This window comes from Amblyraja radiata, chromosome 5 (assembly GCF_010909765.2).
Source record: "Amblyraja radiata isolate CabotCenter1 chromosome 5, sAmbRad1.1.pri, whole genome shotgun sequence".
Taxonomy (NCBI): Eukaryota; Metazoa; Chordata; class Chondrichthyes; order Rajiformes; family Rajidae; genus Amblyraja; species Amblyraja radiata.
This window is the reverse complement of record NC_045960.1, coordinates 52,130,762-52,152,561: the sequence shown is the minus strand read 5'-3', so window position 1 is coordinate 52,152,561 and position 21,800 is coordinate 52,130,762. Positions and strand designations below refer to the sequence as shown.

The window sequence follows — 21,800 nt, the reverse complement described above, 5'->3', positions numbered from 1 at the left end:
CCAGTTTTTCTTTCAATCTTCTAGAATTTATGTGTAATTTATTATTATACTATGTATAGTTTATGTTTTCATATGTTGTCTGAGTCTATTTGCATGCTGCTGAAAGCAAGACATTCATTTAAACCTGTATCTCACCGTACTAGTGCATACGACATTAAACATGATTTAACTACTCAGATTAACACTCTAGTTACCACTCCCGTTTTCCTTCTGGCTGGCCTTGTAAACCTTTCCCTGGATATTTATGTTCTTTCTGCAGTCGTTGGGATGGACAAGCACAAGAACCTCCTTCAATGCCCATCTCCAAGGACCTGCATTATTTGCCACTATTCATCACAAGAGAATCACCAAAATGGTCTTTTCTATTTGTTCCTGCATCAGTACCAATGGAATCCTCAATAATCCATCCTCAACCTCCTCCATTTCTTTTTCTTGTTGCTGCCCCTTGCCAACAGAATATGTGGACATGGAATCAGCTTGCCTATGGGCTTTAATGACATTTAACTTTCTACCTGGGATGAGCAATAGGAAAAGGTTGGGCAGGCTAGGGCTTTATTCCTTGGAGTGCTGGAGGCTGAAGAGTGATCTTATGGAGTTGTATTAAATCATGAGAGGATAAAATGGGGTAAATGCACAGTCTTTTATCCAGGTTAGGGGAATCAAGAATATGTTCTATTTATAGAGAAATCAGCAATCATGTTCTATGTATGGAGAAATCAACAATACATTATTGGCATACTTCCTGCAACTTCCTGCAAGTATGATGTTGTGGGAATTACTGAGACATGGCTGCAAGAGGGCCAGGGTATACACCTCCTATCGAAAAGACAGACAGGTGGGCAGAGGGGGTGGGGTTGCCCTGTTGGTGAGGAATTAAATTCAGTCCCTTGCAAGGGGTGACATTGAAACAGGAGATGTGGAGTCAGTATGGATAGAACTAAGGAATTCTAAGGGTAAAAAGGGACTAATCTACAGGCCCCCAAACAGTAGCCTGGACATAGGGCGCAAGTTGAATCAGGAGTTAAAATTGGCATGTAGTAAAAGTAATGCTGTGGTTGTTATGGGAGATTTCAACATGCAGGTAGACTGGGAAAATCCAGTTGGTACTGGACCCCAAGAAAGGGACTTTGTAGAGTGCCTTTGTGATGGATTCTTAGAACAGCTTGTATTGGAGCCTACCAGGGAGAAGGCAATTCTGGATTTAGTGTTATGTAATGAACCGGATTTGATAAAGGACCTCGAACGTTAATGAGCCATTAGGAGGCAGGTTTAATCTACAATTGGAGAGGGAGAAGGGTAGATCGGAGGTGTCAGTGTTGCAGTTGAATAAAGGGGACTATGGGGCCATGAGGGAGGAGCTGGCCAAAGTTGACTGGAAAGATACACTAGCAGGGATGACAGTGGAACAAAAATGGCAGGTGTTTCTAGGAATAATACAGAAGGTGCAGGATCAGTTAATTCCTAGGAGGAAGAAAGATTCCAAGGGGAGAAAGGGACGACCATGGTTGACAAGGGACGTCAGGGACAGTATAAAAATTAAAGCGAAGAAGTACAACGTAGCAAAGATGAGCGGGAAGCAAGAGGATTGGGTAATGTCTAAAGAGCAACAGAAGATAACCAAAAAGACAATACGGGGCGAAAAGATGAGGTACGAAGGTAAGCTAGCCAAGAATATAAAGCAGGATAGTAAAAGCTTCTTTAGGAATGTGGAGAAAAAAAATAGTTAAGACCAAAGTTGGACCCTTGAAGACCGAAAAAGGTCTTTATTATGGGGAATAAGGAAATGGCAGATTAGTTGAACAGGTACTTTGGATCTGTCTTCACTAAGGAGGACACAAACAATCTTCCTGATATAGTAGTGGCCAGAGGATCTGGGGTGACAGAGGAACTGAAGGAAATCCACATTAGGCAGGAAATGGTGTTGGATAGACTAATGGGACTGAAGGCTGATAAATCCCCAGGGCCTGATAGTCTGAAGATGATGAAGAGGAGGGGGCCGAGTACGGAGCCTTGGGGAACGCCTTGAGTGACCGCGGCTGTAGCAGAGGTGTGGTTGTGGAGAGAGATGAAGTGGGATCTGTTGGAAAGGTAGGAACGGAGCCAGCTGAGTGCAGAGCCTTCAATGCCGAAGTCTTTGAGTCTGGTGAGCAGGATGTTATGGTTCACTGTATCGAAGGCTGCGCTCAGGTCGAGGAGGATGAGGATGTTGAGGGAACCAGTGTCAGCAGAGGTGAGGAGGTCGTTGAGGACTTTGAGGAGAGCAGTTTCTGTGCTATGGAGGGGGCGAAAGCCAGATTGGAGGGGTTCAAGTAGGTTATACGCAAGGAGGTGGGAATGAAGTTGCAACGCAACGATACGCTCCAGGGTTTTTGAAAGAAAGGGGAGGTTTGAGATTGGGCGGTAGTTAATGAGAGAGGAGGGATCAAGACCAGGTTTCTTTAAGATTGGTGTAACGGCAGCAGTTTTGAAAGCGGAGGGGACAATTCCTTGGGACAATGAGGAGTTGAAGAGATTAGTGAGGTAGGGGCAGAGAACAGGGAGGCAGGACTTCAACAAGGGAGTGGGGAGAGGGTCGAGGGAGCAGGTAGTGGGTTTGGAAGAGCTGATGAGTTTGGAGATTTCAATAGGGGTGACCAGATGCTATGAGAATGCAGGGTGACTTGGACAGGTTGGGGGAGTGGGCAGATGCATGGCAGATGAAGTTTAATGCGGATAAATGTGAGGTTATCCACTTTGGTAGCAAAAACAGGAAGGCAGATTACTATCTAAATGGCGTCAAGTTGGGAAAAGGAGAAGTACAACAGGATCTGGGGGTCCTTGTACATCAGTCTATGAAAGTAAGCATGCAGGTACAGCAGGCAGTGAAGAAAGCGAATGGCATGTTGGCCTCTATAACAAGAGGAATTGAATATAGGAGCAAAGAGGTCCTTCTGCAGTTGTACAGAGCCCTAGTGAGACCACACCTGGAGTATTGTGTGCAGTTTTGGTCCCCTAATTTGAGGAAGGACATTCTTGCTATTGAGGGAGTGCAGCGTAGGTTTACAAGGTTAATTCCCGGGATGGCAGGACTGTCATATGCTGAGAGAATGGAGCAGCTGGGCTTGTACACTCTGGAGTTTAGAAGGATGAGAGGTTATCTCATTGAAACATATAAGATTGTTAAGGGCTTGGACACGCTAGAGGCAGGAAACATGTTCCCGATGTTGGGGGAGTCCAGAACCAGGGGCCACAGTTTAAGAATAAGGAGTAAGCCATTTAGAACGGAGACGAGGAAACACTTTTTCTCTCAGAGAGTGGTGAGTCTGTAGAATTCTCTGCCTCAGCGGGCGGTGGAGGCAGGTTCTCTGGATGCTTTCAAGAGAGAGCTAGATCGGGCTCTTAAAAATAGCGGAGTCAGGGGATATGGGGAGAAGGCAGGAACGAGGTACTGATTGGGGATGATCAGCCATGATCACATTGAATGGTGGTGATGGCTCGAAGGGCCGAATAACCTACTCCTGCACCTATTGTCTATAACTCCTTTAGTAGCTTGTCGTATAAATAAAGTGCATAATATTCATATTAATATTCCTATATGTGTGTGTAAGTCACAATATTACTCTCCATTACTCCAATAATTAATTGGTGTTTTTACAACCTTTGTAGATATAATGATCTCTCAAGACTCTGATATTGGTGTACTCTTATTCATACAAAGCTTTTTTTGAAATCGAAATAACTTTGTTGAAACTTGACAAAAATAAATCTTGTACTTTTTGTACTTTTACATCATTAAAACTTAACAGTTTATATAATCTTTGACATTAAATAGAAATTTGATTCCAGTGAACTTGTAAGTAAGCCTTATGTGTGTGAATGTAGGGAATTGTTAAATAAAATTTTATTATTGCAGGGAAAGTAAATAAACTCTTCTGACCTTGGTTCTAGATGAAGTGTGATATCCTTAAGCCTTGGAAGCTGGTTAAGTTTGCAACAGTGGGCCTATGAGCTAAATCACCATTGGCACTGCTGCTACAGCTGTTTAGCAACTTTCACATTGTGAAATATTGAGCTTTGTCATCCTGGTGCCAGCCAACTTCCCAGATTCTCTGTTGGTTGTGTCACACAAGGCATTTTCCAGATGCAGAAGGCAACATGAACTAATCTCTGCATCCAAAATTTGAACAGGTTCTTTGTGGCAAGTAAGCTGTTTATCCTGTTGTCTGACACCTTAGAACATTGGGGAGTCAGAAACACAGAACTATTCAAATAATAATAAACCAGTCCTCCCTGCTGCAAAGTGAAGGTTGATGCATAGTTCATCTGACCCATTCTTCAGCATATCAGTGGACTCGATGGTCAACTATCTGATCTGATCTGATCTCATCTCAGACTTCAGTCTTTTAATGTGCATATGTAGAATTCTGAAGCTTTCAGAAGACCAAATGACTGATAGATGTTGGTTAACTTCACAGCTATCATTCATTAGTCAGCTTGGTTCAGCCCGCTAATAGAAGGGTGTAATTACAGCCATTCTGGCAGAGTTACTAAATCTTGTCAATGTGTAGAGTGGTTACAAACTATGTAAATGTGACTGGAGAAAGGAATGGCATTAATCTTATTGGGATTTCTCTGAATTCTCTGTTGAGTTTAAAGTGAACACATGAATTCTCAATCAAAATGAAAAGAACAGTGTAGGAAGGAACTGCAGATGCTAGTCTCCACTGAGGATAGACACAAAATTCTGGAGTAACTCAGCAAGACGTGCAGCATCTCTGGAGAGAAGGAATGGGTGACTTTTCGGGTCGAGACCCTTCTTCCGTACCCTCATCTCAGGGAGGATTGCAGAAGTTTAAAACAGCCTTTGCAGTCAATTGTAATAAAATATTCCAGAAGGCATTATGGAACAAGTTCTGAAACATTTTCAGCTAAAAGATGTACTTACATATACATGGGCTGCAACTGTAAATGAGATGTTTTCTGTGGGCCCTGGTAGCCATATGAGTCAAATCCTCCGATGAAATCAACTGTTAGGGAGAACAAATAACCATTATATTTTCTGTCTATAAACGTGTCGATTCATGCAGGTCTGTTGAAAGGTATTCAGGTTGAAAAGTTAACCTTATTTCCCTTTCCTTCGTTGCTGCCTAACCTTCTGAGTGTTTCCAGTATTTTCAGATTTTATTTCTAATTTCCAGCATCTGCACATTTTAGTTTTGATGAACTGATTGTTGTTGATCAAGGCAATGGCTTCCATTGGGTTGCTAATGACTGAGAGAACACCAATTTTGCGGCAATAAACCAGTGTGTATTTGTTCTGCATCTTTTGACAGACATAAATATGCATTTTCCTGAATGACTGAGTAGATAGCCATTCTTTCAGTAACTGGTTCTCAAATACTATGCCTTCTCATCCAAGACCATCCAGATCCAACCTGTGGAAATGCTCTATCTATTCTTTTTTATCAATTCCCATTGGTAACTTTAATTAAATTAAAGAGAGCTAGATATGGCTCAGGGGATATGGGGAGAAGGCAGGACGGGGTACTGATTGGGGATGATCAGCCATGATCACTTTGAATGGCGGTGCTGGCTCGAAGGGCCGAATGGCCTACTCCTGCACTTATTGTCTATTGTCTATTGCTATAAATTTCTGAGTGGTCAATAAGCCATGGCCCCTCACCTCAAAATGTAGCCAGCTAGAGGCATTGCTAGTTCTTCAGTACAGCAGGAGGAAGTTAGTTCCATTATCATGGCTATATCTGGTGCTCTCAGCCATTTCTTGATATTACATGGAGTAAGTTGAATTGGCTGAAAACTGGTTACTGTGATGCTGGGTTTCTCAGGTGAATTGTCCATTTGGCACCTCATGTTGAACATAGTTGTAAATATTTCAACCTTGTCTTTAATTCTCACCCACTGGGTCTTACCATCTTGGTGCCTTGGCGCCTTCTCCTCCCATCAGCCATTTAATTTTCCACCAACTCATGACTAGAGCTGGATTACAGGGCTTTGATTTGATCTTTTGGTTTTGGTATCATTTAGTTTAGACTATTGCATGATGATTTGGCTACTTAATATGCATGTAATGCTATCCTACAACTTCACCACGATAACATCTTGTTAAATATGCCTGATACTGAGCCCAGCATTCCCTTCTTTATAGTAATGGTATAAAGAGATATATGCCAGAGGAGAAATGATATGTTGGTGCACATTTCTTCTGCTTATGTGATCCATGATGCCTCATGGGTGCTTAGTTAAATCCAGCCAGATCTGTTCTGAGTTCACCTTATTTTGCCCGGTTTTGTGCCAAAAATAAATCAATACCATCTGACCTCTTATTTACAGGTCAGTATTGCAAGATCATAAAGCTTTTAAGCAAGTTTTCTTACCCTACATTACTGATCCATAAAAAAAGTAGATTGTATTGGTTTATTTTGTCGCACATACCAAGAGATAATGAAAATCTTTGTTTTGTATACTCTCCCGTCAAATTGTACTATATGAGCACAATCAAGCCATATTCAAGTACAATACAACAGGTTGTGCAAAGAAAACATTACCCAGAGTGCAGAATAAAAAGATGCAGCGTTACTGTGTTAACGTTTCAGAGAAAGTGCAGATAAAAACAGAAAAAGTGCAAGGGTTGATTAGAGGTAGGTTGGAAGATTGAGACTAAACCCTTAGCTTACAAGAGGTCTGCTTAGTAGTCTGATAACATTAGAAAAAAAAGCTACTTCAGTATTTGGCGGTACATACTTTCAAGCTTTCTGACAGGATGAGAGAGGTTCGTGATTATGTTGGCTGTTTTCTGAGGTGAGGTATAGATGGAGTCAATGGCAGGTGGGGGAGTTTGGTTTGTGTGATGTACAAGGCTGCATCTTCAACTGTCTTCAACTTCTTGCAGCCTTAGGTGGAGTGGTTGGCAAACCAAGCCGCGATGCATCACAATGGGCTGCTCTCACTAGTGCAACTATAGAAATTGGCAAGAGTTGATGGAGACATGCCAACTTTCCTTCGTGCTCTTAAGAATTAGAAGTAGACGTTATGAGTCAATTTGGTTGGACCAGATCAAATTATTGGTCATATATCCAGGAAAATGAAGTTCTCGACCTTCTCCATTTCAGCATGATTGATAATGACTGTGGCGTGTATCCCACCCTTTTTCCTAAAGTCAATCACTAGCTTCTTCATCTTGCTGACATTGAGGAAGATAGAGGTAGTTGTCATGGCACCATATTACTAAGCTCTATATCTCATTCTTGTACTCCATCTTGTTCAAGATCAGGCCCACTACGGTGGCATCATCTGCAAACTTGTAAATGAAGTGAGAGCAAACTTTGGCCACACAGTCGTGAGTGTATAGGGAGTATAGTAAAGAACATAGTAAAGAACATGCCCTTGTGGGGCACCAGTGTTGAGAATTATTGTGGAGGATATTTTGTTACTTGTTCTCACTAATTGGATCATGAAGGTGAGGATTCAGTTGCAGAGAGGATGCTGACTTCTTGGTACAGGAGTTTGAAGCCGTGTTTGGTTGAAATTATGGAATTGTAGGTGGAACTATAGTCAGTAAACAGGTGTATGATGTACTTGTCTTTGTTATCCAGATGTTAGAAACATAGAAGATAGATGCAGGAGTCGGCCATTTGGCCTTTTGAGCCAGCACTGCCATTCAATATGATCATGGCTGATCATCCAAAATCAGTACCCTGTTCCTGTTTTCTCCCTATATCCCTTAATTCCATTAGCCCTAAGAGCTATATCTAACTCTCTCTTGAATACATCAAAATGTTACAGCAATGAGTGAAGGGCCAGGTAAATGGCATCTGACATGGATCTTTTGTGATGGTTAGTGAATAGCAGGTGATCAAGGCCATCTGGTTGGATTAAGTTATGATGTCTTGATCTCTTGAAGCACTTTATGATGGTGGGTGTCAGAGCTACTGGACGAGGTCATTAAGACACACTTCCTTGCTTTTATTTTGCTATATTGTACCTAATTTGTAACTATACAATGACATTGGTATATCTTACCTGAAGTACTCACAACTGTGCAATTGGAATTTGGACTATGGCGGTTAATACGATTAGAGAAGAATTAGCATGATGCTGTAGTTAAACATTTTGTAATAACAATTCTAAGTTGGGCAACAGATTTGCTGGTGACACAGGACAAGAAAAGAGACAGATTCTGTAGTATTTTCTTCAATGCTTGCAGCACATCTATGTGCAAAAGCACACCTTTGCTCAAGGTAACATCATCAGTAACGAGATATGTCAGATTTACAGCATTGGCAATGGTGCATGTAGAGAAAACAGAACCAGCTCCAGGGTAATAGCGGAGATGGTTCCTGAAGGCCTCCGACGATGATGCCAGGTTAATCTGAGGCCTGGTTAGTGGAGCTCCATACTTAAGGAATGGAAACACACCGTGTGACCATATGGGGTCATCACACTGACAATATTGATCAGTTAATGATGTCAGAAATGACTGATCACAAGTTCCTCTGTACCTGATTGCTGGTAACTGCATGTCTGTGGATTGGATGAAAATGCTGCAGCTTATCTTAAAATGCGTATAAGAATGCTGTGATTGGTTGCATTGGAGAGACTGCGAGGATCGCATGTAACCAGGTGAATAGATCCTTTCACACTGCAAATGTAAGATAGTTTGTGATTCTGCTCGATCTGAAGAACAGACAGCATGTGAGTGATCCTGTGCACCACAACACCCTGAAAAGACCCTGAAAAGACTCACTGGGTTTCGAGAGAATGTGGTGTACATTTACCAGAATGTGCTTGTTTAATTGTTAATTTTAACTGAGATTTTTGATTCACTAACAACATTAAGGATTATGCAATTTTTGAAGTTAGGTGCCAGATCAAAAGACTAAGTGGCTTCTCCGGTTCATTTGTTCCTATATTTCTAATTAAGGTGTGCATGGCAGCCAAACAAAAATCTCAATTGGTACATTGGAGAAAATTAGCCTTAATTTAACATAATTTGATTCATTTGCAAGAGAGCCCTTCATGGAGTAAAATTAAGAGCACGACTAGTGTTATAATTTTTTGTGAATTCCTATAAAATGCAAAAATAATTGTATTCATTTAATGACTGAGAAAATATGATGATTTTAATTAAATTTATTTCAAGCAGGCAAAGATTGCTAGTCCTGAATAGCACCCGTGGGCATTAAATTAACATAATCAAACCGACCTCCTCTCCTCCCCACCAATCACCCCCCCCCCCCCAACCAAAAAAGGCTTCTATCACTAAAGGATTGAAACGTTATCACCCAACTGTCCAAAACCAAACAAGACTAATCCTCCAAGAAGTGAGATTGAAATGTTCAAGTCATCTTCGCTCTGCTCTGATTAGTTTTTGCATATAAATATATGTTGTTGAATTTTGAAAGCATTTTGCAATAGTTTCATTAATTATGAATGCAGTAATCAATAACCAATTTTCCTCCTGTGTCAACATTGTTCTAAGCACATGTAAAATCTTCCAACTTAAAAACATTGGAGGTTAATTACAGGTATAAAGAAATTGTATATATAACCCAGCTTTTATCTGTCTTCTATTTTCCCAAACTCAGTCTAAATTTATTCTTTAAACCAAACTTCAAAAAATCTCTTCTGATAATGCAATCACACTCCCAGCTACATTTGAGTAATTCTGTTATAAATATCGTACTTTATATTCTTAGAAAATAGTTCAAAGGAATCTTACATCACCATAGATTTAAAAATTCATTGATATTAATTGTATAATGCCATTAAAGATGTACATTAATTTATGTGGGTGAACTAGATATTTCTGTCAACTGCAGCTTGAAATATATTCAAAACTCATGGTGCAAAACTATTTCCACCTGGATAGGCTTAAAAAATAATAAATATAGGGTTTGAGGGCAGAGATTCTTGAATTTTGTAATTGGAGTATTTTACGACAGAGGAATTGACAAAGCTCAGACAAATGGTGTTAAAATATATACATTTTATAATGTTTTTAAGTTCCTACGAAACATTTGTTAAACTAACTGATGAGTGGGAGTACTTCCATGCAAGCTTAATAAAAACCCTATGGTGAATATAGCTCAAGAATGCCTCTTTCTGAACATGTATCACACATTGTTTCTATTCAGCCAAGAATACTGTATGTCAAAGTTCTGCACTGTGGTAATAACTGGTTTGGTGTGTTGGGGGTGAGGTGCATTCTAGGTAGTTGGGGCTGAATATGAATTAAATAACTGAATTGCCTTACAAAATGAGAATAGACTTGAAATTATACATTTTCATAAATTATATGCCTACGCCGCATCTGTTCCCAGGATGAGACGTTCCACACCAGGGCATCGGAAATGTCCTCGTTCTTCAGGGAACGGGGATTCCCCTCCGCCACCATAGATGAGGCTCACACCAGGGTCTCATCCATACCCCGCAACACTGCTCTCTCTCCCCATCCCCGCACTCGCAACAAGGGCAGAGTCCCCCTAGTCCTCACCTTTCACCCCACCAGCCGGCAAATACAACACATAATCCTCTGCCATTTCCGCCACCTCCAACGTGACCCCACCACTCGCCACATCTTCCCATCTCTCCCTATGTCTGTCTTCCGCAAAGACCGCTCCCTCCGCAACTCCCTTGTCAATTATTCCCTTCCCTCCCGTACCACCCCCTCCCCGGGCACTTTCCGTTGCAACCGCAAGAAATGCAACACCTGTCCCTTCACTTCCTCCCTCGACTCCATTCAAGGACCCAAGCAGTCGTTCCAGGTGCGACAAAGGTTCACCTGTATCTCCTCCAACCTCATCTACTGCATCCGCTGCTCTAGATGTCAGCTGATTTACATCGGGGAGACTAAGCGGAGGTTGGGCGATCGTTTCGCCGAACACCTCCGCTCAGTCCGCAATAACCTACCTGAACTCCCGGTGGCTCAGCACTTCAACTCCCCCTCCCATTCCCAATCCGACCTCTCTGTCCTGGGTCTCCTCCATTGCCAGAGTGAGCAACACCGGAAATTGGAGGAACAGCACCTCATATTCCGCCTGGTTTGCTTGCGTCCGGATGGCATGAACGTTGAATTCTCCCAATTTTGCTAGCCCTTGCTGTCTCCTCCCCTTCCTTAACCCTCGAGCTGTCTCCTCCCATCCCCCCGCCCTCGGGCTCCTCCTCCTCCCTTTTTCCTTCCTTCTCCCCCCCACCCCCCATCAGTCTGAAGAAGGGTTTCGGCCCGAAACATCGCCTATTTCCTTCGCTCCATAGATGCTGCTGCACCCGCTGAGTTTCTCCAGCCTTTTTGTGTACCTTTGAAATTATACATTATTCTTTCTCAAGAATTATAAAGCTGTGAGGAAAAAAACTATTTGAATTGAAGATAAACATTAATTTTATATACGGTTGTTCTTGTGTGGTATTGCACTTGAGGTACCTGGCATATTTGGGTGAAATATTTGATTGATGTTTGATATAGCCAGCAATTTTGTTGTTTATCCATGATCAAGAGAGGCTCCAATGTTCTTGATGCTTTATTAATCTATTACAGTTGAGCTTTCTACACGTTTTCTAACATTAAAAGGATAAATCATTAATCTGAAGGATAGGATTTCCAGTACATCCATTAAGAGGACAAGAGAGGGCACAACTTTTTGAAGTGAGCATTTCTAGTATTCGAAGATTCCATTCAATTATACTTTATTGTCCTATATACAGTGCATTCAGAAAGTATTCAGACCCCTTCACTTTTTCCACATTTTGTTACGTTACAGCCTTACTTTAAAATGGATTAAATTCTTTTTTTTTTAAATCAACAATCTACACACAAAACCTCATAATAAAAAAGGGAAAACAGGTGTTTAGAAATGTTTGCAAAATAATTAAAAATAAATAACTGAAATATCACATTTACATAAGTATTCATACCCTTTGCTATGACACTCAAAATTGAGCTTAGGTGCATCCTGTTTCCATTGATTATCCTTGAGATGTTTCTACAACTTGATTGGAGTCCACCAGTGGTAAATTAAATTGATTGTACATGATTTGGAAAGGCACACACCTGTCTATATAAGGCCCCACAGTATGACAGTGCATGTCAGAGCAAAAACCAAGCCATGAAGATGAAGGAATTGCCCATAGACCTCCGAGATAGGATTGTATCGAAACACAGATCTAGGGAAGGGTATAAAACAATTTCTGCAGCTTTGCAGGTCCCGAAGAGTACAGTGGCCTCCGTCAGTCTTAAATGGAAGAATTTTGAAACCACCAGGACTCTTCATAGAGCTGGCCGCCCGTCCAAACTGAGCAGTCGGGGGAGAATGGCCTTGGTCAGGGAGATGACCAAGAACCCGATGGTCACTCTGACAGAGCTCCTGAGTTTATCTGTGGAGATGGGAGAAACTTCCAGAAGGACAACTATATCTGCAGCACTCCACAAATCAGGCCTTTATGGTAGAGTGGCCAGACGGAAGTCACTCCTCAGTAAAAGGCACATTACAGCCCACTTAGAGTTTGACAAAAGGCACCTAAATAAGATTCTCTGGTCTGATGAAACCAAAATTGAACTCTTTGGCCTGAATGCCAAGTGTCATGTCTGGAGGAAACCAGGCACCACTCATCATCTGGCCATTACCATACCTACGGTGAAGCATGGTGGTGGCAACATCATGCTGTGGGGATGTTTTTCAGCAGCAGGAACTGGGAGACTAGTCAGGATCGAGGAAAACTTGAACGGAGCAAAGTACAGAGAGATCCTTGATGAAAACCTGCTCCAGAGCGTTCTGGACCTCAGACTGGGGCAGAGGTTTACCTTCCAACAGGTCAACGACCCTAAGCACACAGCCAAGACAATGCAGGAGTGGCTTTGTGACAAGTCTGTGAATGTCCTTGAGTGGCCCAGCCAGAGCCCAGACTTGAACCCAATCGAATATCTCTGGAGGGACCTGAAAATAGCTGTGCATCGACACTCCCCATCCAACCCAAACAGAGCTTGAGAGGATCTGCAGAGAAGAATGGAAGAAATTACCCAAATACAGGTGTGCCAAGCTTGTAGCGTCATACCCAAGAAGACTTGAGGATGTAATCGCTGCCAAAGGTGCCTCAACGAAGTACTGAGTAAAGGGTCTGAATACTTATGTAAATGTGATATTTCAGTTATTTATTTTTTAATTACTTTGCAAAAACACCTGTTTTTGCTTTTTTTATTTTGGGGTTTTGTGCATAGATTGATGATTAAAAAAATGAATTTAATCCATTTTAGAATAAAGGGCCTGTCCCACTTGGCCGTCATTCGCACGCCATTTACGCGAATTGCTAGCGTGTGGGTAGCGCGTGGGTGGCGCGGGACGGGTGCATGGAGTGGTGTCGAGGAGTGTGGAGTGGCGTGAAGGAGTGTGGACTTCGTCCTGCACGAAATCTTCGCGCGCCACCGGCCTGTCGCATAACTGACGGCCAAAGTGGGATAGGCCCAAGACGCAACGTCTCACCTCCAACAGCAGCAGAAGCAGGCAAACGATCGCTGAGCTCGGCCTGGTGCTCACGGCCGTAGCGGATCCGGATCCGTCCCTACTCCTACTCCCAGAGCGGGGCCAAGACGATTGGAGATAGACACAAAATGCTGGAGTAACTCAGCGGGACCGGCAGCATCTCTGGAGAGAAGCAATGGGTGACGTTTCGGGTCGAGACCCTTCTTCAGACTGAAGAAGAGTCTCGACCCGAAACATCACCCATTGCTTCTCTCCAGAGATGCTGCCAGTCCCGCTGAGTTACTCCAGCATTTTGTGTCTATCTTCAAATGACGTCATGTGCGGACAGCTGTGCGGACGCATGATGACGCGTGCGAACGTCGCGCGTCAGTCACTACCGGCCTGTCAAGTAAATGCCGGCCATGTGGGACAGGCCTTTTAGGCTGTAAGGTAACAAAATGAGGAAAAAGTGAAGGGGTCTGAATACTTTCTGAATGCAGTGTACCAAGGTACAGCGTGGATTTCAGATTACCATTGCAACAGTATGATTGCCTATTTAACATCTGCAATTACCAGGAAAAAACATCATGGTACCGAGACGTTGAAATTTAGATAATTTAGAAATCGGAGGTGCAAAGGAACTTGGGAGTGCTCGATTCACTAAAAGTTAATTTGCAAGTCGAATCGGTAGTAAGGAAGGCAAATGCAATGCTAGCATTTATTTTAAGAGGGCTAAGATACAAAAACAGGGATGCAATGCTGATGCTTTATATGGCACTGGTCAGATTGCAATTGGAGTATTGTGAACAGTTTTAGGCCCCATATCTGAGGAAGAATGTGCTGGTATTGGAGAGGGTTCAGAGGAGGTTCACGAGAATGATTGCAGGAATGATTGGGTTAACATATGATGAGCCTGTACTCGCTGAATTTTATTAGTAAGAGGGGGGTAAAACCTACCGACTAGTGAAAGGCCTGGATAGAATGGATGTGGAAAGCATGATTCCATCAGTGGGAGACTCTAGGACAAAAGGCCACAGCTTCAGAATAAAAGGACATAACTAGAAAGGAGATAGGAGGAATTTCTTTAGTCAGAAGGTGGTAAATCTGTGGAATTAATTGCCACGGATGGCTGTGGAGGCCGTCAATAGATATTTTTAAGGCAGAGATTCTTGATTAGTTAGGGTGTCAGGGCTTATGGGGAAAAGGCCGGAGAATGGGGTTGAGAGGGAAAGATAGACCAGCCATGATAGAATGATGGAGTAGACTTGATGGGCTGAATGCCCTAATTCTGCTCCTAGAACTTACGAACTCATGAGTGTTGTGTAAGGATTTCCCTCCACTAAAAAATGGATGACTAAATAATGTTCTTTTGAAAACATAGCATTAAAACTAACTTTGTCAAACAAAATCCTGTGCAGGCTGGAAAAGACATTTCAAAACTGATCAATCACATTAGGTCAGCCCTCAGGCCATGACTTGAATATTCAGACATTTACAAACTATCTGCTTTCAACCAATGCGGATATAATTATTAAGAAAGAACTGCAGATGCTGAAAGAGGAGAACTTCTTCAAAGTGGACAGATCTAGAGGAGATTTCGAGAACTTCTTTAAAGTAATTCAGATTTCGAGAACTTCTTCAGTCTCGACCCGCAATGTCGCCTATTCCTTCGCTCCATAGATGCTGCCTCACCTGCTGAGTTTCTCCAGCATTTTTGTCTATCTTCCAGTATTATTATTTATCATTATTCATTTAAAATATATTTTGTTTGATCTTCCATGCCATCTGAAGCAGTCCCATAACCTTGGCATCCCGTATTCATTGGGAACAATTATTTAACATCAGCTCACATTGATTGCAAATATGCTTACCAACTAACACACCAGATAAGGAGCTCTTTCCGTTAACTGATTAGTACGCAACAATAGCTTTTCACTGCACCTCGATACTTGTGACAATAAACTAAACTAAACTCTAATGCATCTTATTTTTTCATAGAATTTTAAAAGCTAGAGCTCACCAGTTATATTACTATTTAATTTGATACTATACTAAGTGGGACCCGTTGGGTCCCTGCCACACGGGAGGCCTGGTCCCCCAACGCAAGCCGTTCCCCCAACGCAATATTCTACAACTCACCCATAGCCCCCAACTGTGCAAGCGAGGCTCATTTCCCCTCATCCCCTGCACTCTCTCCCCCTCCTCTTCACCCTCCCTCTTCTTTCCCCTCTCCTCCTCCCCTACCCAATCCCTCCCTCCTCCTATCCCTACCGCCCTCCATAACTGCTCTCCCCTCCCTACCCCCTTCCTCTCCCTCCTTACCACCCCCACTTTCCCCTCCCACTCCCCTCCTCAATCCCCCCAGTCTCCCCCACTCCCTCCCTCCTCCCTCTTCTTTCCACTCTCCCCTACACTCCCCCAATCCGTCCCTCACCATCTTCTTTCCCCTACTGTCACTCCCTCCCCCCCCTCCATAACCCCTCTCCCCTCCCTACCCCCTCCTCTTCTTCTACCCCCCTCCTCCCCAACTCTCTCCTCGCCTCCCCCACTTTCCCCTCCCTCTCCCTCCTTACTCCCTCTCCCTTAATTCCCCAGTCTCAATCCTCACCTCCCCCACTGCCCTCCTCTCCCTCTATTCCCCACTCCCTACCCCCCCAACCTCCCCCACTCCCTCCTCACCTCCTCCCTCTTCTTTCCCCTTTTTTCCTCCCCTCCCCTAATCCTTCCCTCACCCTCTCCATTCCTACCCGCAGTCACTCCCTCCCTCCCTCCCTCCCTCCCTCTGTCCCTCCATCTGTCCCTCCATAACTCCTCTCCCCTCCCTACCTCCTTCTCTGCCTCCATCCCCCCTCCTCTGTCACTCCCCCTCCTCACCTCCCCCACTTTCCTCTCCCTCTCTCTAGTGCCCCCTCTCCCTCAATCTCCCCCTCCCCCACTCTCCCTTCAGAGGCGGGAGCCGACGGTGACTGACAGCGGACGCAGCCAATCAGTGCGGCGATGGTGCAGGAAGGGGCGTCGCCATCTGGGCGGTGATTGACAGGAGAGGAGACCAATTTGCGCATGTGCGGTTTTAAAGATTTTAAAATCTTAATAACTATTAAAATATACCACCGATCAGAACAAAACTTGTGGCACTTGCAGCACAGGAGAATGATGAGTAAGGTGGCAAAAAATCATAGCGCTATTGTATACAGTTTTTACTCAAATGTAAAATCAACGCAAGCCGGAAGACAACAAGATGAGAGTTTTAGTTATGTATATTCATTAATGATCAATGAACATCCTAATGCAAAGTGAATTGGAATAGAGAGTGTGGTCACGTCCTTTATTTTAGTAATAAATTAGGATAATAATTTATTTGTAACATATAAAATTGATCTAATTTATAAATGCATGAATATATGGTTATTGACTTGGGGTTTTAGTATCTCTGACATATGAAGTACTTACAGCTGTCTTCCTCCTCAGCAACAACTTTGATAACGTAACAGGCATAGACAAACCCGAGAAGCTGGAAAAGAGACAAAGTGTTCATTACCCATAATGCTCAAAATTAAACTTGAGAAATAAAGCAGTTACAATAATGATGGACTGTCCACAGCAAAGTTGCTGCTTGGCTTGGAATGCTCATTTTAAAAGTAATTACTTTAAGAAGTCATCAACGTTTATTAGCAATACAAAGCCAGATATGCATCCAGGCAAACATGTATCCAAGACATTGTTCATATCTTTAGAAGATTTAACACTGACAAAAGCAAAGTTCTTGTTTGACATTACATTCTTTTTTCTTCCATTGGAGGATGTATTTCCAACTGGGAGGCCCACTTTTTGTATTGTTACATATGCAATACTCTGTATTCCATGATCCATTTGATATCTCAACACTTCACCATTAGAAGGTAGACAAAAATGTTGGAGTAACTCAGCGGGTGAGGCAGCATCTATGGAGCGAAGGAAATAGGCAACGTTTCGGGCCAAAACCCTTCTTCAGACTTCAGAAGAAGGGTTTCGGCCCGAAACGTTGCCTATTTCCTTCGCTCCATAGATGCTGCCTCACCTGCTGAGTTTCTCCAGCATTTTTGTCTACCTTCGATTTTCCAGCATCTGCAGTTCCTTCTTAAACACTTCACCATTAGATGTTGACACTTTCAAAACAGAGAAATCTATCTTTATTTGATGATGTTTCACTCGGGAATGTCCGATTTCTGATATGAAATATGGTACTCCTGAACTGAATGTAGGAAACTTTGTCCATAAATATTCATTTCAATTCACCTGCTTTGCGTTTTAATAATCTGGGCCTATAGGCTTGGAACGACCAGTCTCAATGTTTTTGCATTATTGGTGAAGGAATCCCAAATCAAGAGACTGAAATATATTTGTGTGAATTGTTTTCAAATTAATGGGACAATTAATTTATTTTTTATAGTTTCACCAATGCTGTTTTGCAGAGTGAATCTTGTACTGTCAAGAATGATCTTTATAGTTATTGCTCGTAACCGTTCTGTGGTTCTTCAGGAGCATGGTTTAGCACATGGATAATAAGGATCTGCTGGGACTCGAGAGTATCTAGCGCAAAAGCACAGCTGGAAGTTTCAAGGTAGAATTAATTCAAGGCCCTAGTGCATACAAAGGTGTTAAAGGAAAGCATGCAGTGCCCCCTGCGAGAAGAAATGCCAATTGAAGGAACAAGCACTTTCGCAAAGCCGAGTAGAAGATACATTTTGTGAACATACTGTATGTAGTACCATACCATTAATCAGCAATCAGGTGCCTTCCCGTCCACTGACCATCACAGTGGTCTGCTTGCCCAAAACTCTGAGTGGAAGCAGTAATAACTCTGGTTTTCCATCTCCTCTCCTAATGTGTCCAGTGCAGTATCTAGAAGCCCTCTCTTTTCTGTAGTAGTCCAAATTCCCACATCAACACTTGCTCCAATCAATTGGCACTTACCTTTAACAGATGCAAGCTGGTTTGGTGCTACACTTGACAAATCACTGACATAATTGGCCCATTTATTTTCCTACCATTGCGTTCCAATTCATAGTAGAATGCCATTCAGTTTCTCAGTGTAAATATCACCAACAATTTGTCCTGTCCAATTTTTTGGACAACTTTACGGCCAAGAATGGCTCTACTTCCTCTTAATTCCTGAATTAAGGGAATTCATCGTGTCTTAAATGCCTATTACTAATTTCTATAGATGTACCGGAGAAAGCATACTATTAGGATGCATCGCAACAATTTGGCAACTACCCTCCCCAAGAATATTGCAGAGAATTGTCGATGCAGCATCATACAAACCAATCTTCTCCCCCATTGACTCCGTCTGCACTTCATGCTGCCTCGGGAAAGCAGCCAACCTAATCATGGATCACTTTCACCCTGATCATTCCCACCTCTTTTCTCTCCTTTCCCACAGGCAGAAGATACAAAAGCTTGAAAGCATGTACCACAAGATTCGAGGACAGCTTTATTCACTCTGTTATCAGAATCCTGAACAGACCTCTCATAAACCAAGGATGTATTTACAATCCCCCAATTTACCTTGTGGCCCTTGCACATTTTTTTATCTGCACTTTCTCTGTAGCTGTAACACTCTTAGAATAAAGGGGAGGTCATTTAAGACTGAGGTGAGAAAAAAAGTTTTCACCCAGAGAGTTGTGAATTTATGGAATTCCCTGCCACAGAGGGTAGTGGAGGCCAAGTCACTGGATGGATTTATGAGAGTTAGATAGAGCTTTAGAGGCTAGTGAAGTCAAGGGATATGGGGAGAAGGCAGGCACGGGTTATTGATAGGGGACAATCAGCCATGATCACAATGAATGGCGGTGCTGGCTCGAAGGGCCGAATGGCCTCCTCCTGCACCTATTTTCTATGTTTCTATGTATATTCTGTACTGTTGCAATTCTCTTTTCACACTACCTGTTGTATTCAATATATGGTTAGACTGTAATCATAAAGGAATGATTTATCTGGATCTGGACTATCTGGATAGAAAAAGCAATGTTTTTTCACTTTATCTCAGTGCATGTGAAAATAATAAACTAATACCTAACCAAATCTAAACACACAAAGTCCAACGGCTCACAACAGGGCAATCCTTTGAGTCCTACACCCTCTCTCCTTATTTCCCAATTAATCTTTGGCACATTTTTGGGGTATGGTCGGAAACTGTAGCAGTACGCAGTAACCCATACATACACATACATGGAGAACATGTCAAATCTGGTCCCTGGAATAGTGAGGCAGTAGCACTAGCCGCTACTGCACCACAACATTACTGGCACCAGCCCGTGCTGAATTACATAGTCTATGAACAGTAAGCAAATTGCTGTTTTGACACCAATATCATTAGAAAAAAACAAACAGCAGTGTGTGCCTGTGTTGCTTTAAATAGAAAAGTTCAATCACGTTCCAATATTCATGTGTTTTTTGGGATTACTACCTTCAGACCCAATTGACTGTGAATTTATGTTCATATCACAGCAATCCTACATTTGACAACAATTAGTTACTGAAGTTAATACCAAATGTAGCTTTTGTTGTGGGTGGGGTTGTGGGAAGTGAGTAAAATTCAGACATGCAATTAAAGCTCTGGAGGTCAGTGGAGCTGAATGCTACTGAATGCAGTATGTGGCTTCAAAAAGGTAACTGCAATGTGTTGGAATTGTATTTGCACATTAATTTAATAACCTGAACGTTTGTGAAGGATAATGGTCTTTATCTTATTATTTGAAAATATGGTCACTGACAAGACTTTACATTATGTTTATCCATTCATAACTTATATTGTGGGTCAGGTCTTCAGCAGTGAAATGGTTTAATTGTAAACGCAGTTATACATTTTATAGCATCTTATAACCCAACACTAACACGAATCAATTATTATTACTAATCATCCACAGTGAATTACTTGGATCTTGCAATTTTCAATAGTTGGATTTTGTCTGTTGTCTCACTCAGACAAGATAAGCAGATAGTTTATTCCAAAAAATATTGAGAAGAATTCAAACTTTGTTTTCCAGCCCGTCCTCTGATTACGGTTTGAAACTAATCAGGTGATTTCACCTGAATTGTACTATATTCTCTCAACCACCAAGACAATCTTTTAAACATCAGTCACTGAAAGTAAGCATGCAGGTATAGCAGGCAGTTAAGAAAGCTAATGGCATGTTGGCCTTCATAGCGAGAGGATTTGAGTTTAGGAGCAAGGAGGTCCTACTGCAGTTATACAGGGCCCTGGTGAGACTGCACCTGGAGTATTGTGTGCAGTTTTCGTCTCCTAATTTGAGGAAGGACATTCTTGCTATTGAAGGAGTGCAGTGTAGGTTCACCAGGTTAATTCCCAGGATGGCGGGACTGACATACGATTAAAGAATGGATCGACTGGGCTTATATTCACTGGAATTTAAAGGATGAAAGGGAATCTTATAGAAACATATACAATTCTTAAGGGATTGGACAGGCTAGATGCAGGAAAAATATTCCCCATGTTGGGGGTCCAGAACCAAGGGTCACAGTTTAAGAATAAGGGGTAGGCCATTTAGGACTGAGTTGTGGAAAAACATTTTCAGCCAGAGAGTTGTGAATCTGTGGAATGCTCTTCCACAGAGGTCAGTGGAGGCCAATTCACTGGATGTATTCAAGAGAGAGTTAGATATAGCTCTAAGGGCTAACGGTATATGGGAAGAAAGCAGGAACAGGGTACTGATTCTGGATGATCAGCCATGATCATATTGAATGACGGTGCTGGCTCGAAAGTCCGAATGGCCTACTCCTGCACCTATTTTCTATGTTTCTATGTTTCTAACACCATTCAGCTGCATCCCATCATAGCTCATTTGCTGCTGAAACTACCATCTGTGTGTTGTTATATCCAAACTTGTCTATTCTTGGCTGGGTCATACATCCTTTAACTTATGTAAATTGAAACGGTTCTTTAACTTTGCTTCCCACATCCTAGGCCTCAACAAGTCTTGTTAGCCTATGAAAATGCTCTTATAGACCTATAGTGGCACCCTGCCAAATCCTTCCATGGCCTTGTCCATCCATTCCTGCGTTTATCTTGATTCATATTTTGTGTTGGTTTACCATTTTCTGGCATCATACACATCAAAAATCTCTGGATTTCCTTTCTAGACAGTAATGACAGAGGAAGCAGGAGGTTACAGCATTCTGAACATTTTCTGCACTCAATCCTTTACCAATATTTTTAATTTATCTTCTCTCATGAGATGCCCTATCTATTAAATGCATTCAATGACTTCAATAAATTAATTCATTATAATAATCCTCAAGTGTCCAAATAAAAGATTACAAGACTTCATTAACTGTCAAGTCTGATAT

The 21,800-nt window shown here is 42.2% G+C and overlaps 1 protein-coding gene across 1 annotated transcript in view; it reads right to left on the bottom strand.

Annotated features, from left to right (window-relative positions):
- Window positions 1-21,800, bottom strand: part of nkain2 (sodium/potassium transporting ATPase interacting 2) — a 398,362-nt gene that overhangs the window by 13,457 nt on the left and 363,105 nt on the right. The window contains exons 5-6 of the mRNA XM_033021198.1: window positions 16,902-16,962; window positions 4,925-5,006 (exon numbers count right to left, since the gene is read on the bottom strand). Coding sequence (XP_032877089.1) covers window positions 4,925-5,006; window positions 16,902-16,962 — 143 coding nt within the window. The remainder of the gene's footprint in view (window positions 1-4,924; window positions 5,007-16,901; window positions 16,963-21,800) is intronic.